The sequence below is a fragment of the Lithobates pipiens genome, unplaced genomic scaffold (genome assembly GCF_037356315.1).
Source record: "Lithobates pipiens isolate NorthernLeopardFrog02 unplaced genomic scaffold, aLitPip1_a1.2 Scaffold_3, whole genome shotgun sequence".
In the NCBI taxonomy this organism is placed as follows: domain Eukaryota; kingdom Metazoa; phylum Chordata; class Amphibia; order Anura; family Ranidae; genus Lithobates; species Lithobates pipiens.
The window spans coordinates 191148323-191165468 of record NW_027507790.1 but is presented as its reverse complement, the minus strand read 5'-3'; the positions used below and the strand labels follow the sequence as shown (position 1 = coordinate 191165468).

At 42.3% G+C, this 17146-nt stretch overlaps 1 protein-coding gene across 3 annotated transcripts in view; it reads right to left on the bottom strand.

Moving 5' to 3' along the window:
- Positions 1–17146, bottom strand: part of ERBIN (erbb2 interacting protein) — a 347855-nt gene that overhangs the window by 40552 nt on the left and 290157 nt on the right. For all 3 annotated transcript variants that reach the window (XM_077462647.1, XM_077462650.1, XM_077462648.1), the window contains 5 exons: positions 16194–16309; positions 13444–13513; positions 10736–10835; positions 6115–6236; positions 508–675 (listed from right to left, as the gene is read on the bottom strand). In XM_077462647.1, coding sequence (XP_077318773.1) covers positions 508–675; positions 6115–6236; positions 10736–10835; positions 13444–13513; positions 16194–16309 — 576 coding nt within the window. The remainder of the gene's footprint in view (positions 1–507; positions 676–6114; positions 6237–10735; positions 10836–13443; positions 13514–16193; positions 16310–17146) is intronic.

The following is a 17146-nucleotide window of genomic DNA, read 5'->3' as shown; positions in this document are numbered from 1 at the left end:
GCATGATCAGGAAGGCCCTTGCACTACATGGTTTTGGTAAATATGAAGACAAAAATCTGCAGAAAATCTAATAGTGTGTATTGGGTCTTAAATCCAAGCAGCAGGTGGAGCTTTATACTTTACACATGTTTTCCTCCTCCATGTTTTGTTCCTTTTTTGTAAGAAAGTTACAATAAGCATGCTAGTGCAAGTTACTAATAGGGTGTGTTAAGCAAGCACATCATATAATTTGAGAACCTAATATGAGGAAGATGGTTTCACTTCAATTGTCTCTCAATCAGGTAATTTGCTTTTCTGATTTAATAAGTATTAGTAAATAGTTCAAAAGAAAAAAAAAATACCACACCGGTATTCTGAGAGTAAAATGGCTCTAAAGTGCAGTATTTGTATACTTTCTACTGTACCTTATGACCCATCAATACACAGAAAGCAAAGAATTGGCCAACTTTTATGAAAGTTACTAAATGTAGGCATGAGATGCAATATTCTTTAGAATAAATGTCTTACCTTCACTGCTGTGTCCTTCAGGAGAGGTTGAACTTCATTCTTTGGCTCTTTATTCGCCCCCTCACCCTTCTCTTCTTCTTTCAACCGGTGTACAATAGTCTGAACCGTTTTGACCATGTTCTTCAACTCATCTGGGTATGGTGTTGGATACCGCTTCAAGTTTCCTTCCTGGAGTACAGAAGATCATACAATTGAAATGAGGACACTCACACAATGTTTTGTAGTATATATTCCTGCTAAAGGAGCTTTGCTCACTTAAAGACTGACACACCAGTACAAACTGAAAAGGAGGCCCTGAAATAAAAAAAAAATCTACCACCTGCTAGCACTTTTGATTTTACTCCACACCGCCACTACCTACAGTGCATCCAGAAAGTATTCACAGCGCTTCACTTTTTCCATATTTTATGTTACAGCCTTATTCCAAAATGGATGAAATTATTTTCTAAATGCTACAAACAATACCCCATAATGACAATGTGAAAGAAAGTTTGAAATCTTTGCAAATGTATTAAAAAAAACAAAAAAAAAACATGTACATAAGAATTCACAGCCTTTGCCACGACTGTCAAAATTGAGCTCAGGTGCATCCCTTTTCCACTGATCATCCTTGAGATGTTTCTACATCTTGAGTCCACCTGTGGCAAATTCAGTTGATTGGACATGATTAGGAAAGGCACACACCTGTCTATATAAAGGACCCAGACTTAACAGTGCATGTCAGACCACAAACCAAGCAATGAAGTCCAAAAAATTGTCTGTAGACCTCCGAGACAGGATTGTATCGAGGCACAGATCTGGGGAATTGTACAGAAACATTTCTGCAGGTCCCAATGAGCACAGTGGCCTCCATCATCCATAAATGGAAGAAATTTGGAACTACCAGGGCTCTTCCTAGATCGGCCCACCCGGCCAAACTGAGTTTTTGAGGAAAAGGGCTTTAGGGAGGTGACCAAGAACCCGATGGTCACTCTGACAGAGCTCCAGCATTTCTCTGTGGAGAGAGGAGAACCTTCCAGAAGAACCACCATCTCTGCAGCACTCCACTAATCAGATCTGTATGGTAGAGTGGCCAGACGGAAGCCACTCCTCAGTAAAAGGCACATGACAGCCCGCTTGGAGTTTTCTAAATGGCACCTGAAGGACTTTCAGACAGTGAGAAACAAAATTCTCTGGTCTGATGAAACAAAGATTGAACTCTTTGGCCTGAATGGCAAGCGTCATGCCTGGAGGAAACCAGGTACCACTCATCACCTGGTCAATACCATCCCTACAGTTAAGCATGGTGGTGGCAGCATCATGCTGTGGGGATGTTTTCCAGAGGCAGGAACTGGGAGACTAGTCAGGATTGAGGGAAAAACTAATGCAGCAATGTACAGAGACATGAAAACCTGCTCCAGAGTGCTCTGGACCTCAAACTGAAGCAAAGGTTCATCTTCCAACAGGACAACAACCCTAACCACACAGCCAAGATAACAAAGGAGTTGCTACGTGACAACCCTGTGAATGTCCTTGAGTGGTCCAGCCAGAGCCCAGACTTAAAATGGATGTAAACCCAACATTTTTTTTTATGTCATAATGTAGAGTATAAGATTTCCTATCATTTGAGCCCAGTCTTGCCACAAAGAGTTAATCCATCTCTGAGCAATCCTCTTTTATTGCTCAGTGAGATAAATCTTGACAAACAGAGAAAAACTTTGTCAAATCCTCCCACTTGCTGTGAGTGACAGGTGATTTACATATCTCATGCACTAGCCTAATAGACATGCATTCTTATTTAATTCCCTCCCACGCCTTTCTTCTGCTGCTCTGCCAGAATTGGATGTTCCCCACCTCAGCATGATTTGGCATGCTGAACTCATATGTGGTTACTTTCCTGTCTTTTCACTGGATGTTAGAGATCATAGCAGAAGTTCAGTGTAAGAAATACACTGGACTGGAGAATATGCATATTGGCAAGGGGAGTGTAAAGGTGGGTGGGGAGTCTACCGACATCATGACTCCATCCACCGAGCTCCAGACAACAGACCCACCCACAGAATATGCAGTTTTTCGGGTCTCATAGCAGACAGAGGGGAGACATTTGACAGGTAAAGATACATGCAGGTGGCATGTATATCCTTCTAGATAACCCCTATGGCAGTAGGTTAGAAAGGATGACATTGGGTTTACATCCACTTTAAAGCCAATTGAACATCTCTGGAGAGATCTGAAAATGGCTGTGCAGCAACACTCCCCATCCAACCTGATGGAGCTTGGGAGGTCCTGCAAAGAATGGGAGAAACTGCCCAAAAATAGCTGTGCCAAGCTTGTAGCATTATACAAAAAGACTTGAGGCTGTAATTGGTGCCAAAGGTGCACAATGTAATGCGCAAAGGCTGTAAATACTTGTACATGGGATTTTTATTTATTTTTTATCAATTTGCAAAGATTTCAAACAAACTTCTCTCACATTGTCTTTATTGGATATTGTTTGTAGAATTTTTGAAGAAAATAATGCACTTAATCCATTATGGAATAAGGCTGTAACATAACAAATTGGGGAAAAAGTGAAGCGTTGAACACTTTCCAGATGCACTGTAAAACCTGCTACACACTAGCAGTTTTTCTTTGTTCAATCCAGTGGGCTGAATGAAAAAAACTGAAGCACTCGAGAGGAGCCGCTGTACTAAACACCCGTACACACAGGCCAAACATCGGGCAGTAACAGCCTGTTCAATAGAAATAGACATTCAGCTCACGTGTACAGCAGCTGATCCATCTTCTGTCGAAGGGACGTAACCAAAACAGGTCTGTCGATCAGCATCTGATTAGCACTCTCAATGGCCAATGGCTGAGAGTGCCGACTGGCGTGTTCTGGTAGGGGGGCTGTCCCCCTGTCAGAACACAAAAGCTCAGTGGGGGGAAGATCACTGTACTAACATTGAATAGTTATTACAGCGGCTCCTCTTAAGCTTATTCACTCAGCCCGCTGAGCTGAACAACAAAATTAAAAAAAAGGCTAGTCCGAATGTCGGCCATTTTCTATTGAACTGGCCAATACCGCCCGATGTTGAGCCTACGTGTACAGGAATTTAATCACTCTTGTTACTAGTAAAAGTGTGCACGGAACACTTGTTGCTGAGCTCACTCACTGTAAAATAAGAGAGAGTGTTCTATAGTAACTGATGTGGGGCAAGAATATATAGTAATATATTCTTAAATCAAGATTGCCAAAACATCATTTGTATGGCCAGCACTGATTTTTACTAGGGCTTTAAAGAAGAAACCATACCTCAATAATCAATCATTACCATTTTACATTCAACACTTTCAATTCCTCCAAGCATTAAAAAAAAACAACAAAAAAAAAATTGCATCATATGTAGCGGCGGATCCTTCAAAGTTAAAGTTATGCCTGAACTGCAGTTTGGTTTTGGTAAAATTGTCTAAATTTGGACTTCAGCATCAGTTTGATTGGACTATGAGATGTTCCGCCTGGCCACAGGGGGCACTGTCTCTTCTGACAGGTATGGAACTATGGTCTGGTTGGATGCTCAAGTTACGCTCTCTCAGAGCCCGCCCAGTGGGAGTGGCGCTCTTGCTGTGCTTTCAGGGAAAGGGCATTTAAGATGTGGACGTCACGTGGTTTGGGGTTCCGGTCCAGAATGTTGTACTGACTTCATAGCCCTGGTCCTCCTGACCAGCCCCCAGGAAGGCTATGGTCTGGGGTGCGGATCCACCCGATCTTGATGTCTAGGGGCTGGCTAGCCCGAGGCAAGGAAACTAAAGGAGGATTCTGAGGTGTTTGGGTGCTGTCTCCGGTTTGGGAGAGACCCAGTGACTTCAAGCATTCCAGGGAGGACTCTTCATAAGAAGACCACGTACGGGTTGGTTTCTTAGTTTATGGCTGAAAGATCCAGATATCCTACGAGTGTTCTTTAAGTTTAGTTTTCCTACGTGTTCTTCAACAACGTCTGTGGCAGAGACATATCTTGTATGCTCTACAACGTCTGTGGCAGACTTGTTCCTGAGTAAGCAACTTGTTGGCTGCTAGGCCTTGTGAGAGAAGGACTGTCCAACTTGAGTGATCATCCAGTTGTGAATGGCTATTCTCTGGATGCAGTCAAAGTAAGCAAGTTCTTCAATACCTAACTTTGACACTAAGGCCGCGTACACACGCGGGGACTGTTCGCCCAACTTTGTCCGTCAAACAGTTTCGGCAAACAGTCCGCTCAAAATTAGCATGGACGGACATGGCCACACACGACGGACGAACAGTTTGCTGAAACCGTGCGCGATGACGTGAACGGCACGTACGACGGGACGAAAAATACGACGTCCTATACACTGCATTATAACTTTCGGCGTGAAAATCCTTTCTGAGCATGCGCGCAACTTTGTTTGACGAACAAGCCTACACACGCGGGGACTGTCCGCTGAAACAAGGTTTCAGCGGACAGTTTTTCGGAATTTCCGAAAAACCTTGTTCAGCGGACTGTTCGCTGAAACTGTCCGCTGAAAGCCCACACACGAGCGGACTGTCCGCTGAAACTTGGTTTCAGCGGACAGTTTCAGCGAACAGTCCCCGCGTGTGTACGCGGCCTAAGAGTACCTGAATTTCCTTTCCAACCCTCTGATCCCATTTTAAGAGACTGTTTATTGTCTAGGTTCTGCAAATAAAATCCCTTTAAGTGAATCTGTTATCAGTCTCTTGAGTTACTGGGCCATCTACCACGGGACACCCCTAGACGTGAAGTGAGGAGAAAAGAAGGTAACAGTAAGCCCAAATCTAACCAGCAGCTCCTTCCGGGGTTAGTGCTACACATATATAGGATTTCTTAACTTAGGTAGAAAATATTGTGCATGATAATAGGCTGTCAAGCTGCCTTTTTCCACTGGGCAGATGTTCCTCACATACTGGCCAGGTGCCTGTGGCAACCAAGACAGATTTAAGGTAAAATCAACAATAGTAGCAACATAAAAATGCCACAGGGGTTCTAAAATTTTCCCATTCTATCCAAAACAAAACTTAAAACAAAAAAAAAAAATCAATTTTGGCTAGAATACAGCCATTTGGTTTATATGTAGGCAATTTAAGCATACTTCTACTTCTTAAAGTGGATGCAAGTCAGATTCATGAAATTTGAACTGGGCATTTATATCTGCAGTGTTTTCTTATCTCTCTTCAAAGCACTATGTTCCGTAGCCATCTCCTGCTCAATTCTTTTGTTATCAGCCTCATAACTCCTGACAAGTTCTCCGCCACATATAATAAAAGCAGCCGGAGTCCTGAACAATTCAACAAACGGAGCTGAAATTCTCTACCTATGAGGAGAGGGGGTGTGTGCCTTTCCTCCAATCAGCTGTCTGCTCAGGCTTCACTGAAGTGCTAACCAGAAAGAAAAAAAATCTAACACCATGTGCACTTTCTAAACAGTATATAAAGATGAAGACAGCCGATTTGCACGTAAAACTTATGTAAGGAGATTTGTTTCGTCCCTATGTCATATCATCTGAGGCTGTTCACTTCACTGGGTATACGTGAGGGTTTACATCCACTTTAATACAAAATATCTTACATTCATTCCACCAAACTTTAAACTATATCTTGTGACAAATACAGACCCTTGCTGGAGCTTCTCTCTCATCCTTGTCTTCGTCACACTCAAAGGCAACCTGAGCCCTCTGCTTCCGCTGTTCTTCCCACAAAGAGGGGTTGAAACTCTCATTGTCAGAGGAGAAGATAACTGCCAAAACAAATACAAAGAGCATTAATCTCCCTCAAAACAGAATCTAGGACCAATGGCAGGACTACTAATCACAGAAGATTTAAGGCACATAGGCAGACGGTTGTTGTGGTTTATTTTTTGCTTTAAAGTAAGCAGTTAGGTCTAATGTAGCTAACCTTAAAACTAAATTGACCCGTAAACTACTTTAACATGTCTCAATCTGCTTAAAATAAATGTTAAAGTTATAAATCTGCTTTTGTGTCAGCTAAAGGAAACCTTGCATAAAAGAAATATGAAGACCACCATTGTTAATCTCTCCTTATGAAAAAGGCTAGTTGCCTATAAGTCTTGCTGACCCTCTTACTTTGAGAGTTACTGACACAAAAAAGACACCATCAAGTCCAACCTATGTGTGCGATTATATTTCATTATTACATTGTATATCCCTGCATGTTGCGGTCGTTCAGGTGCTTATCTAATAGTTTCTTGAAACTATCGATGCTCCCCACTGAGACCACCGCCTGTGGAAGTGAATTCCACATGCTTGCTGCTCTTACAGTAAAGAACCCTCAACATAATTTAAGGTTAAACCTCTTTTATTCTAATTTTAATGAGTGGCCACGAGTCTTTTCATACTCACTTCTGCGAAAAAGTTTTATCCCTATTGTGGGGTCACCAGTATGGTATTTGTATATTGAAATCATATCAACTCTCAAATGTCTCTTCTCCAGAGAGAATAAGTTCAATGCCATTCCTGAGCCTGTCATCTACTAGGACCCCCAGGTTCTTTTCCATCCTAGATTCCCCTAGAGGTTCTCCCCCCAGCCAGTGTATAGATTGCATTCATATTTTTGCTACCTCAATGCATTATTTTACATTTTTCTACATTGAACCTCATTTGCCATGTAGTTGCCCACCCCATTAATTTGTTCAGATCTTTTAGACCTCAATTTAGAGCCTAAATCCCTAAAATCGTTCTTTAGGACACTCCATCTGCCTCTGACTTTGTCATTGGTGCTAACATGCACCATGACAGCTGGGTCTTCCCCAGCCTCGCCCAGTAATCTGTCCACCAGATCCGTGATGTGCCGAACCTGAGCATCCGGTAGACAACATACTGTTCGCACTTCAGGTCTTTGTTACAAATTGGCGCCTCTGTCTTTTTAAGAATTGAGTCCCCTACCACCAGAATCTGTCTTTTCTTTCCCCTGGCTCCCCCCCCCCCCCCACTCTCACTGGAGGAGTTCTTCCCCCAGCAGCTAGGAGAGTCCCTCAGCTCCAGCAGTGTTGGTTCCTGACTGGTTTCACCAATGTCACTCAATGGAGTGTACTTATAGGAATGCTCCAGCCCTGGATCGGCCTCCCTGGCACTTCCCCCTCTACCCTTCCTGTCACCCATCTACTCTTTGCTAGTGCCTGCACCTCTTTGTCTCCACCTGCCTCTGTGCTGAGCCCAGCCGCAACCTTTCGTTTATGTTCCTGGCTCTCCTTTAGTATGGAGGGACTTCTCAGTGCTTCCCCAGATTCAGAACCTGGGCTTCCAGGGAAACAATGTGCTTACATATTGCACAGCAGTATTCACCCTCAATCGGATGATCAAGGAACGCATACATACTGTAATATGTACAACAAGTTGCCTCTCCACAACTACCGGGCATCGTACCTATTAAATTTAATGAGGATTGGGGATTATACCCTGTACAAATTACCTAACAACTAGCTTCCTGACACTAATACTCAACAAGACAAAACACAGGTACTCAGGTACTCAACAAGACAATACACAGTTACTCGCAGAACTACGTGCAACATAAAAAAAAAATATTTTTCTCCTATGGCTGGAGTCGCATTATATACCTGTAATGACATATGTTCCACATCTGTCAGGCAGCTGGATCCTGTAGAAATCTTCTGTGCAGTGATGACAGGTTCTCTTCCTGTTGTTGAACTTTAATAGCACTGGGTCTTCTGTGAGCTGCAGTGAAAAAGATCTGACAGGGACCAACCCCTTCATTCACGGAGAAAAACCTGTGCTCTAATTACACTGTATGTAACCCCATCTGTAAATGGGGGAGAGAATCTGGTCATTCGCCTGATGTTTTCGTTTTCTTTTTCAGCTGAAGATCACAGAAGACCCCATGCCATTTACTCTCTCAAAGCTGCATGTTCAGGACGAGGACCGGGCATCCCTGCACAGAAGAATTCTACAGAATCCAGCTGCCTGCATGATGTGGAACTTCATTACAGGTAGTGATGCAGAAAAAATGAATTACTAACTAAACTTCAGCTTTAAAGCAACCCTGCCGGTTACCTGTAAAATACAACCATAAAAACTCACCTTTCCCAGTGTCCATTTTACTGAACATTACTTTGTTCAGGAGTTCTCATCCACCAAAGTCAAATGAGAAACGGACACCTCCAAGAGTGTTGATTGTTTGTACCCCTGCAGCCCTCACTGGGTTCTTACTGTCCTACAGTTACCTGGAGGTCCGAGGGAGCTTACAGAGCTGCCAGAGCACCAAATAAATTAGATCAGTGCTTTAAATGTTTACCAGAAGAGAAGGCAGCAAGAGACTAGTAGATGGCACATAATTAGTTTCGGCAGATTTCCCCACAATTACATTTAGTCTCAGTACATGAATATTTCTTCTTAAAGAGTGTTGAGTGCCAGGGCAATGATAAAAAAAAAAAAAAAAAAAAAAGAGTGCACAAATTTGAAGCCTCTGGTAAGAGTAAGCCTTAGCTCCCACTTAGGGTGCAAGTTCATCTGGGTGTGGGTGGTTCGATCCGAGGCCATAGCAAAAATTCTCCCTCCGTCACTTTCCATAGGCAGTCTTACTACTGAATGTGTCCCATTTAAGTGATCGGGGCTGCACCACAACCGCCCTGCAACCATGTGTAATGCATCAGGCCATGTGCATTAATCTGTGTAATGCACATGGTTGCATTGTTGTGGTACAGTATTTACAGGGTTAAAAACAGACAGTGATGAGGTGACATATTGACCCCTTGCTGCCTGTCAAATGCCTCTGAAATGCGATCTACCACAGATCACTTGTTAGAGGGGTGGCAAACACTGCCGCAGGTGTAAACCTAGCCTAACTATGTAGGTCCTTTGAAATCACTGCACCTGTTCTGATCACAAATCAAAATACAGAAATAAAAAAATTGCCTGGCCTTTATTCTCTCTTGTTCACCTGGTAGGGAATGATTAATCTGCATTGTAAACATCTAGCATACCAGGCTGCAGTGACCGGGATATCAAATGCAGTGGATTGTTATCTCAGAACAAAGCAAAATTCTATAACTGCTGGAGCATGAAATCATTCCTGGATTCACGTGAATATCCACATGATGGAACAAGTACTGTATAACCACTTGAGCTCCAGGAAGGATTTACCCCCTTCATGACCAGACCTGTACTAATGACACTGGCTGGGAAGGAGTTAACATCTAGGGTGATCAAGGGCTTAAAATGTGTGCCTAACAATGTGTAGTGTGTGTATTATCGTTGCTTTTACTAACATATCTCTTTGTTTCTTAGCAGAGAGGGATTGTTCCCTCTGTACAGAGCCCTGTAATGATTGTCAACACAGGGCTCTGGGATGTGATTGGACACAGCTGGTCAGCAAGTCCTGGCCATGAATTATTGGCCAGGACTTGCTGACAGACTCCTGCTGTGTTCAACCACAGTGAGTGTTTGCAGGGGGGCGTGCATGCACACAACCTAAACCCAGAAGCAGGCAGCGATGTAGCAGTACGTCACATTGCACGGCCTGCAAGAAAATTCATACTAAGAACAAGCCAACCTAAACTTTTTCCCCAAGAACTAAAATATAACATGTTTTTGCTCAAAACTCATTGCCATACTATCAGCTTCTATACCCAAAAACAATTTTTCCTAAGTATGGTGGGCTGAGTAACTTTCTTGCATCTTGTAGGACCACAACCATTGAAATTTCATAATTCCCACCTATCTTTCAGTCTTCAGCCTACTTCTACAATCAAGACTCTTCCTACTTGTTTTGTTACATATCCCATAATGCAGTCACTTATACGTACCTTAACCATAACCTGGGAATTTAAGTGCAGAGTATAAGTGAAGTCCTTCAGGTATTATTCACACTAGTGCACATTTAGATGCGACTCGAGTCGGACAGAATCACATGACAAGGGAAATCGCATTACTTTCAATAGTGTCCATTCACATCGATGCAACACCGCACAAAGCGATTTTGGAAAAGGTTCCTGTACTACCGTGGTGCGATTCCAGTGCCTTTGGCACCATAGAATATACAAACCTTATCAAAGTTGCATCCAAGTAGGATTACATAATCGCACTGAAAGTCGGATCAAAATTGTATGGCAGCAGTGTGAACCTAGCCTTAGAGATGTAAATAACCTTAACTGATTTTACTCTTTAGCATCTATCAAAACAGTTCAATGCTACGCAAATGAAAGTGAAGGAGACTGCGGTGCTCTATATATGTTAAGTGGCCCACACCCATTGTCCTTACCATCATCTGTTCGTGGTTGTTGAGGGAACATATAGTTAGTTAGAACAGTTTTCTGAGAATCTGGATCAGTCTCCTTCTGCAGTGGTATGAGGGGCTTGGACTGCAAATAAACATATTTTATGAATAAGTAGTATTGAATGTTTACAATTTCAGAAGTGTTCCAATAAACCGGCGTAACAAAAGGCTCAAACAATAAAAAAGATCTCTGATATATAAAAAAAAAAAAAAGACTGGACAAAAATACATTAAATAAATTTAGCCTATTCCTGCTGAATCAACTGCAATTTAAGCCATGGTTGGCTCTGTTGACTGAACCAGGTGGAAAAACGATTGGCCAAACAGTGACTGCATCCTATCAGATACCGTTACTGTTGGGGTACTCAGGTAGCCGGGGATGCTGTGACTGTCTGAATACAACAACCAGCAGTGCAGATTCCTCAAGCCGTGAGCCACTTGAGTGAAAAGCAATGTAGCTTGAAAAGAGCTACCATCCAAACATTAAACAGTTTTTTAATCGCAGAGCTGTTTAGATCTTGTTCAAGATGTAAAATAAAAAAAAAGTGCGGGGAAACAAAGGTTTTACCTCTTCCCACAGTAAGCAATCAGACCAGTGGCTTAATTTAACCAAAAAAATAGAAGAAATCTGACTGAGCCCCATTTTATCTCCAGTTTTCATAAATGGACGCTTAAACCTACATAGTAAACTATGCACCTAACCATAAAAATGAAAGATGAATTCCAGGTATGTATTTTATAGCATGATTACATTGATCCAATTTTGGACCAATGCAAGTATACATATGCACACGGTGGGATCCCTCAGGAAGATGGAAATCACTTTAGTAGTCTCTGCTACTACAGTGATCGCCAATGTCTTTCAGGTCCTATGACAAGTGGCAGCCCTGCTTTATAGTAACTACATGGGGTCAACTGCTCAGCTCGGGTGCCATTCACAGAATGCCATGCGATTTTCACAATGAAGGCAATGTGTTCTCTATTTGGATGGGGTGCAGAGATAGGGTGATGACATTAAGTTTGAGACCTGGTAGACAGCAGCGATCATTGTATTAGCAGAGACTATTACAGTGATTTCCAGTCTACATGTATGGCATGTACATACTTAAATTGGTCCAAGCTGGATCAATGAACAATGCTATTAAATCCATACTTGGAATTCAGCTTGAACATTTTGGTTAGTTCATAGAGGCATTGTCTTATTTAAAAAAAAAAACTCAATACATTTTCATAGCTCAGACATTGAACTCTTTTCAGATCATTTTATCTTTCAATTTGATTGCTTTCCTATATTTCGATTTTTGGATTACTATTACTAGTTTTCTTACTAATGTATTAAAGGCTAAGGAAATCAGGGAACTTTTCCAAAAATGCTTTTTTTTTTTGTTAAAGTGGTTGTACACCCTGTACAACCACTTTTACCTACAAGTAAGCCTATATTAAGGCTTACCTGTAGGTGCTTAAAAAAAAACTCCTAAACCTCCACGGTTTAGGAGATATTTACTAAAAAGCAGAGTGCCGATGACATTGTCACATGTGCCCTTTAGAAAGGAAACATCGCGCCATTACTAATAGGGGTCATGCCGTGACTCGTGGCTCCCACACGCATGCACGGAAGTGACGTCACGTAACTCCGGCCAGTCACAGAGCCGGAGTTCGTGGCCCCCGGAAGGAAGAGGGGTGAAAATGGACACTCCCTGCTAGTGGGGAGAACAGACGTTGCGGGCTTCGGTGTCAGGTGACACATAATGGGCAACTATGCGATGCATAGTAGCCCATTAGGCTTTACCTTTGCAGGGAAATAAAGGGGGAAGTAAAACCCACCAGGGTTTACTTCCTCTTTAATCATCCAGCAGCAGGTCTTACTTTTAGCACCAAAGGTTATGCACCTATAGCAGTGTGTATAATTATTAGTGGTGCTGAGACATCATAAACCATATATATTTACAATGTGGTTTTCCTGCAATTACAAATATGGGCTATGTTATAGGCCAGTGGCCCTTTGTTCGCCTTTACCTGGCACTAGGAGCACTATTTCTCCCATTGACATCAACGATGAGGCACTATTCCTCCCACTGACACCAATGGTAACATTGTTTACTCCCACTGAGACTGGAACATTTTCTACTCCCACTGGTCACATTCTGGCCCCCCTAAAGTCTGAAGGGCCGTAAACTGGCCCTTTGTTTAGAAAATTTGGAGATGCCAGTTATACCCTGTTTCCCCTAAAATAAGACCTAGTGTGATTGTCTGTGATAGCTGCAATAAAAGCCCTACCCCCTAAATAAGCCCTAGTTAAAGTCCTTGTAGGTCTTCTTTTCAGGGTAGGGCTTATTTTTGAGGAAACAGAGTCGGGCTTATTTGGGTGGTAGGGCTTATATTGCAGCCAACACCGACAATCACGCTAGGTCTTATTTTAGGGGAAACAGGGTAGGTAATTTTTATGAAACAGAAGTGAGCTGATCCAAAAATTCTGCAAGATTCTTTACACGTTTCTGAATCAACACTGTGACCTTTTAAAATATACTGTACACATCAGGCTCATTTTGTACTAATTCAACTACAATTTCACCAGATTCCTACAGACATGTGTTACAGCTCTCTCTTTTTCTGAAAGTCAAATCTCTCAGCTACAACAGGCTATATTTCACAAGGCAAGACAGAAGTTACTCCCAGAGAAAGTGTCACCCCACCTGATTATCTGACAGCCACATAGCAGTGAGCTGCTGCAGTCTTGTGAAGCTAAAGGGCAAATTCTTTAGCCTGTGGAAACACAAAAATTATTAAAGTTAACAAAGAGATTTATTTTTCTGGTTTACTGACGCAGTGTGGGTGTCACAAAAGGGTTCATAGCAGCACAATAACATTTCTGTGCTTTACAGAAAAGAGAAATTACACAGATCTTTTACCCGAATAATGCTAGCTATATAAAGTTCCAAACCCCCTCTGCCCACTTGAAGAATTCAAAGATCTTTTATATAAAGTCTTCTAAGAAATGGGTCTATTTAGAGATCAACAGTCATGGTCACATGTGAATGTTCTAGACCCTTTCACACTAGTAACACCCTTTACATCTCTAATTAGATAATGTAACTAAGTTCCAGTAGACGGCACATTGTTTGCTTTCTTTACAAAAGTAGTAACTATGCTAGCTTAAAGTGTTACTAACCCCACAACAGTAAAATCAGTCTGTGTATGCAGTAAAGCATGCTTGTTATACTCACTGTGGAACCTAAGGGGTTAATCCTCTGTATTGTGTAAAATGCCTGTTTGATCCTGTCTTCTCTGATCTTCAACGTCTTTTACTGTCCCCAATCCATCTGCTGATAGAACAGAGCCCTAGGAGGCACTCTGCACATGCTGAGTTTTGTGTGTGTTGCTAGAGTTTTTTTTTCTTTAAAGGGTGCATGTTTGACCAGCACAGGGAAAATCAGCACTGTCTAGACAGAGGGTCAGGGGTCATGCAGCCTCACAGGACAGTCAGAAGAGAATGAAAACTCTTCTTACAAGATTTAACCAGTGCTCAGCCGGACACTGAGAAGTCACAAGACTATATACTGTTGATGAGAAAAGCAGTTTATATTTCCTAAAATAATTGCATTTTCATGTACTATGTACTGTGGGAGACCAGATATATACTTTTTTTTACATTTATTCAGTTACTTCCTGGTTTCCAGGCCTAGGCAAATGATGTCATACATCCCATGATTCTTCAGGAAGGGAGGAGGGGTTTTCTCAGCTATGCACACCCACCCTCATGCCTGAGCTAAGGGCAGATGGATTCCAGGAAGTTATTGCCACATGAATCATCTGCCCTTACTCAAGATGTCCACGACCAGAAATGCTAGTGGGTGTTTTTCAAAATGATTCCTCAACAAAGAAAGCATGGAGACATAGATGGATGAGTTTGCTTTGAATATTCAAGTGAATTAGTGTTAGTGCTTAGATACAGTATAGTTCCGCATTAAAGGAAAAGGATGCTGTATATTCCTGGAGCTACAGAGAATCTTGCTTCCCTACCTCCTTCAGTACTACTGCTGATGAACCAGCTCTTTTCCAGGGTGAGCAAACAAGGAATAAATAGTAAAACAGTTGAATAACTGGTTGTACAATGTACTTGGTGACGTCTCCATGACACTGCTGTTCTAGGCATGGGCCTGCCTTATGATGTTCTCACAGCATCCTATATAGAGTGTGTATTAAAATCCCCCCATTTATTTATAATGTCGGAGCTTATCCGGTTGGAAAAACATTCAGAGAAGTTATACAAATGAAATACCTCTGCTGTGGCAGTGCCCACTGACACGACAGTCCATGTAGATTATTATGCAATAAATGTGGATATTAAGAGAAGTACGAGTTTGTTTGTTTTTTCCTCCATTATACTTACCTAGGTGGATGCAGCATTGGTCAGATACTGCATCTGTCCCCCGGCGCCTCTACACTGAGAACAGAGCGATCGAACATTGCTGATAGCTTGGTTCTCACAGCTCCCTGAGCAGAGAGCTGCTGACTGTCAATCAGCAGCTCTCCGCTCTGCTTCTCCATTCTCACTGGAGCGCTGAGCTGTGGAGGGATGGGTAGCTGAGAGGCTGAGATGGGTGTCAGTTCAGGCACCTGTTGGATCCAGACTGTCGCAATGACGCGGTGCCTGGACTGATATCCGTGACGACAGCAGAGACTTCAGTCCGCTCTCTGCTGAAAACGGGTCACAGGAGTGCAAAACCAATTGCACTCCTGTGACCCAAACAAGCTTAGGCTGGACTTCTCCTTTAAGCATATAATGAAGTCTGCTTTTTAAATGCAGGCCGGTATCTTATCATATAAGGTCCCCCATCAGATAGTGTCCGCTGTGTACTGCGCATGCGCAGTACACAGCAACACAGATTCCGAAAATAGCAGAGGATGAACGCCGCCTGTGCACTGAGTCCAGGTTCTAGCCCCACCATCCAAGTGGACATAGAGTAGGAATAAAAAAGAGCCGAGCGCAGCGAGGCCGAGCCTGAAGCATGGAGAGCAAAGCGAGGGGCCCTCCAATTTTCACAACCCTATGTCCGCTTGGATGGTGGGGCTACCACCTCCACTCACGGCGCAGGCGCCGTTCAGCTTCAGAAATGTTACGAAGCTTCTTCTGCCCCGTACTGCGCATGCGCAGTACGGGGCGGACGCTATATGATGGCCGGACTGAATATGCCAGAACACCGGCTATACGATGGAATCACTAATACTTATATATACATATTATATCTCCTGCTAAAAGGGGATTGGTGCCTATGTGTAGTTTGGTATCTATGGGTTAATTTTAACTGCAATCAGGTTATTTTGAACTTGAGTATACAGTACTTTTTATATAACTTAAAATCAGATCTTTGTCTTTGGTTATGAAATAGGAAAACAAATATATCTAAGGCACACATTCCAGAATTCCAAAAACATGACTTACTTGTTGTCACTCAGATTAATGACCTTGAGTTTCTGCATATCGCCCATTTCCTCTGGGAGGCACTCCAATTTGTTTGAATGCAAGAACAACACAGTGGTGTTTTTCCAGGCCCCAATCTACACAAATAATAAACAATAAATTTAAATCTGATTCTATAAAATATAGCCAGTATCTTCAGCAACCGTCCAAGGAGAAGAACAGTTCCCCCTCCTACTGGTAAATGAGAACAATAGACACACTGGCGGAGATTTACTAAAATGTGCGCAGCTGTGCATAGTAACCAGCTTCTAACTTGAGCTTCTTCAATTAAGCTTTGACAATAATGGCCCGCACATACGATCCGGACAGATCGTATGACTTTTTTTGCTTAATAGACGTAAGTAGGAATTGAATAGGTTACTAAAGTCATGAAGATTTTCGTATGACAGAAAATAAAAAATCGGAAGTGATGTCATGTGTTATGTAATTGTATTGTATTTTCAGACGACAACTGTACTGACTAAATGAAAAATTGGACAATCTGGTATTGTACGAGGAAAATTTTCGTGCACGTCGAATCGAATAATATCGGATGAATTGTTGTAATGGGCTCTCAAAAGCTCTGTACTAATTATCCGATTACCGTACGATCGTGTTGAAAGTGGTATTTTTCGTCCGATTTTCGGATCGTGTATACGGGCCATAAAGCCTGGAGGCTGATTAGTTCTATATACAGCTGCACCAGATCCTGTGTGATATATACAGTATATATCCTCCCTTTCTTTCTTCCTTGGCTCTTCCTCTAGTCTTTAACTTCACACGAAAAAATAAAACTTGAAGTGTCCTCTTATGTCATATTCTTTCTTTCTGCCTTTCAGTTCTGCTTGGACTTGATGATTTTCTGACTGTACCACATGGTACGACCTCAGTCATCTCCATCCTTTCCACTAGTCTTCTAATCTTAGTGTATTCTC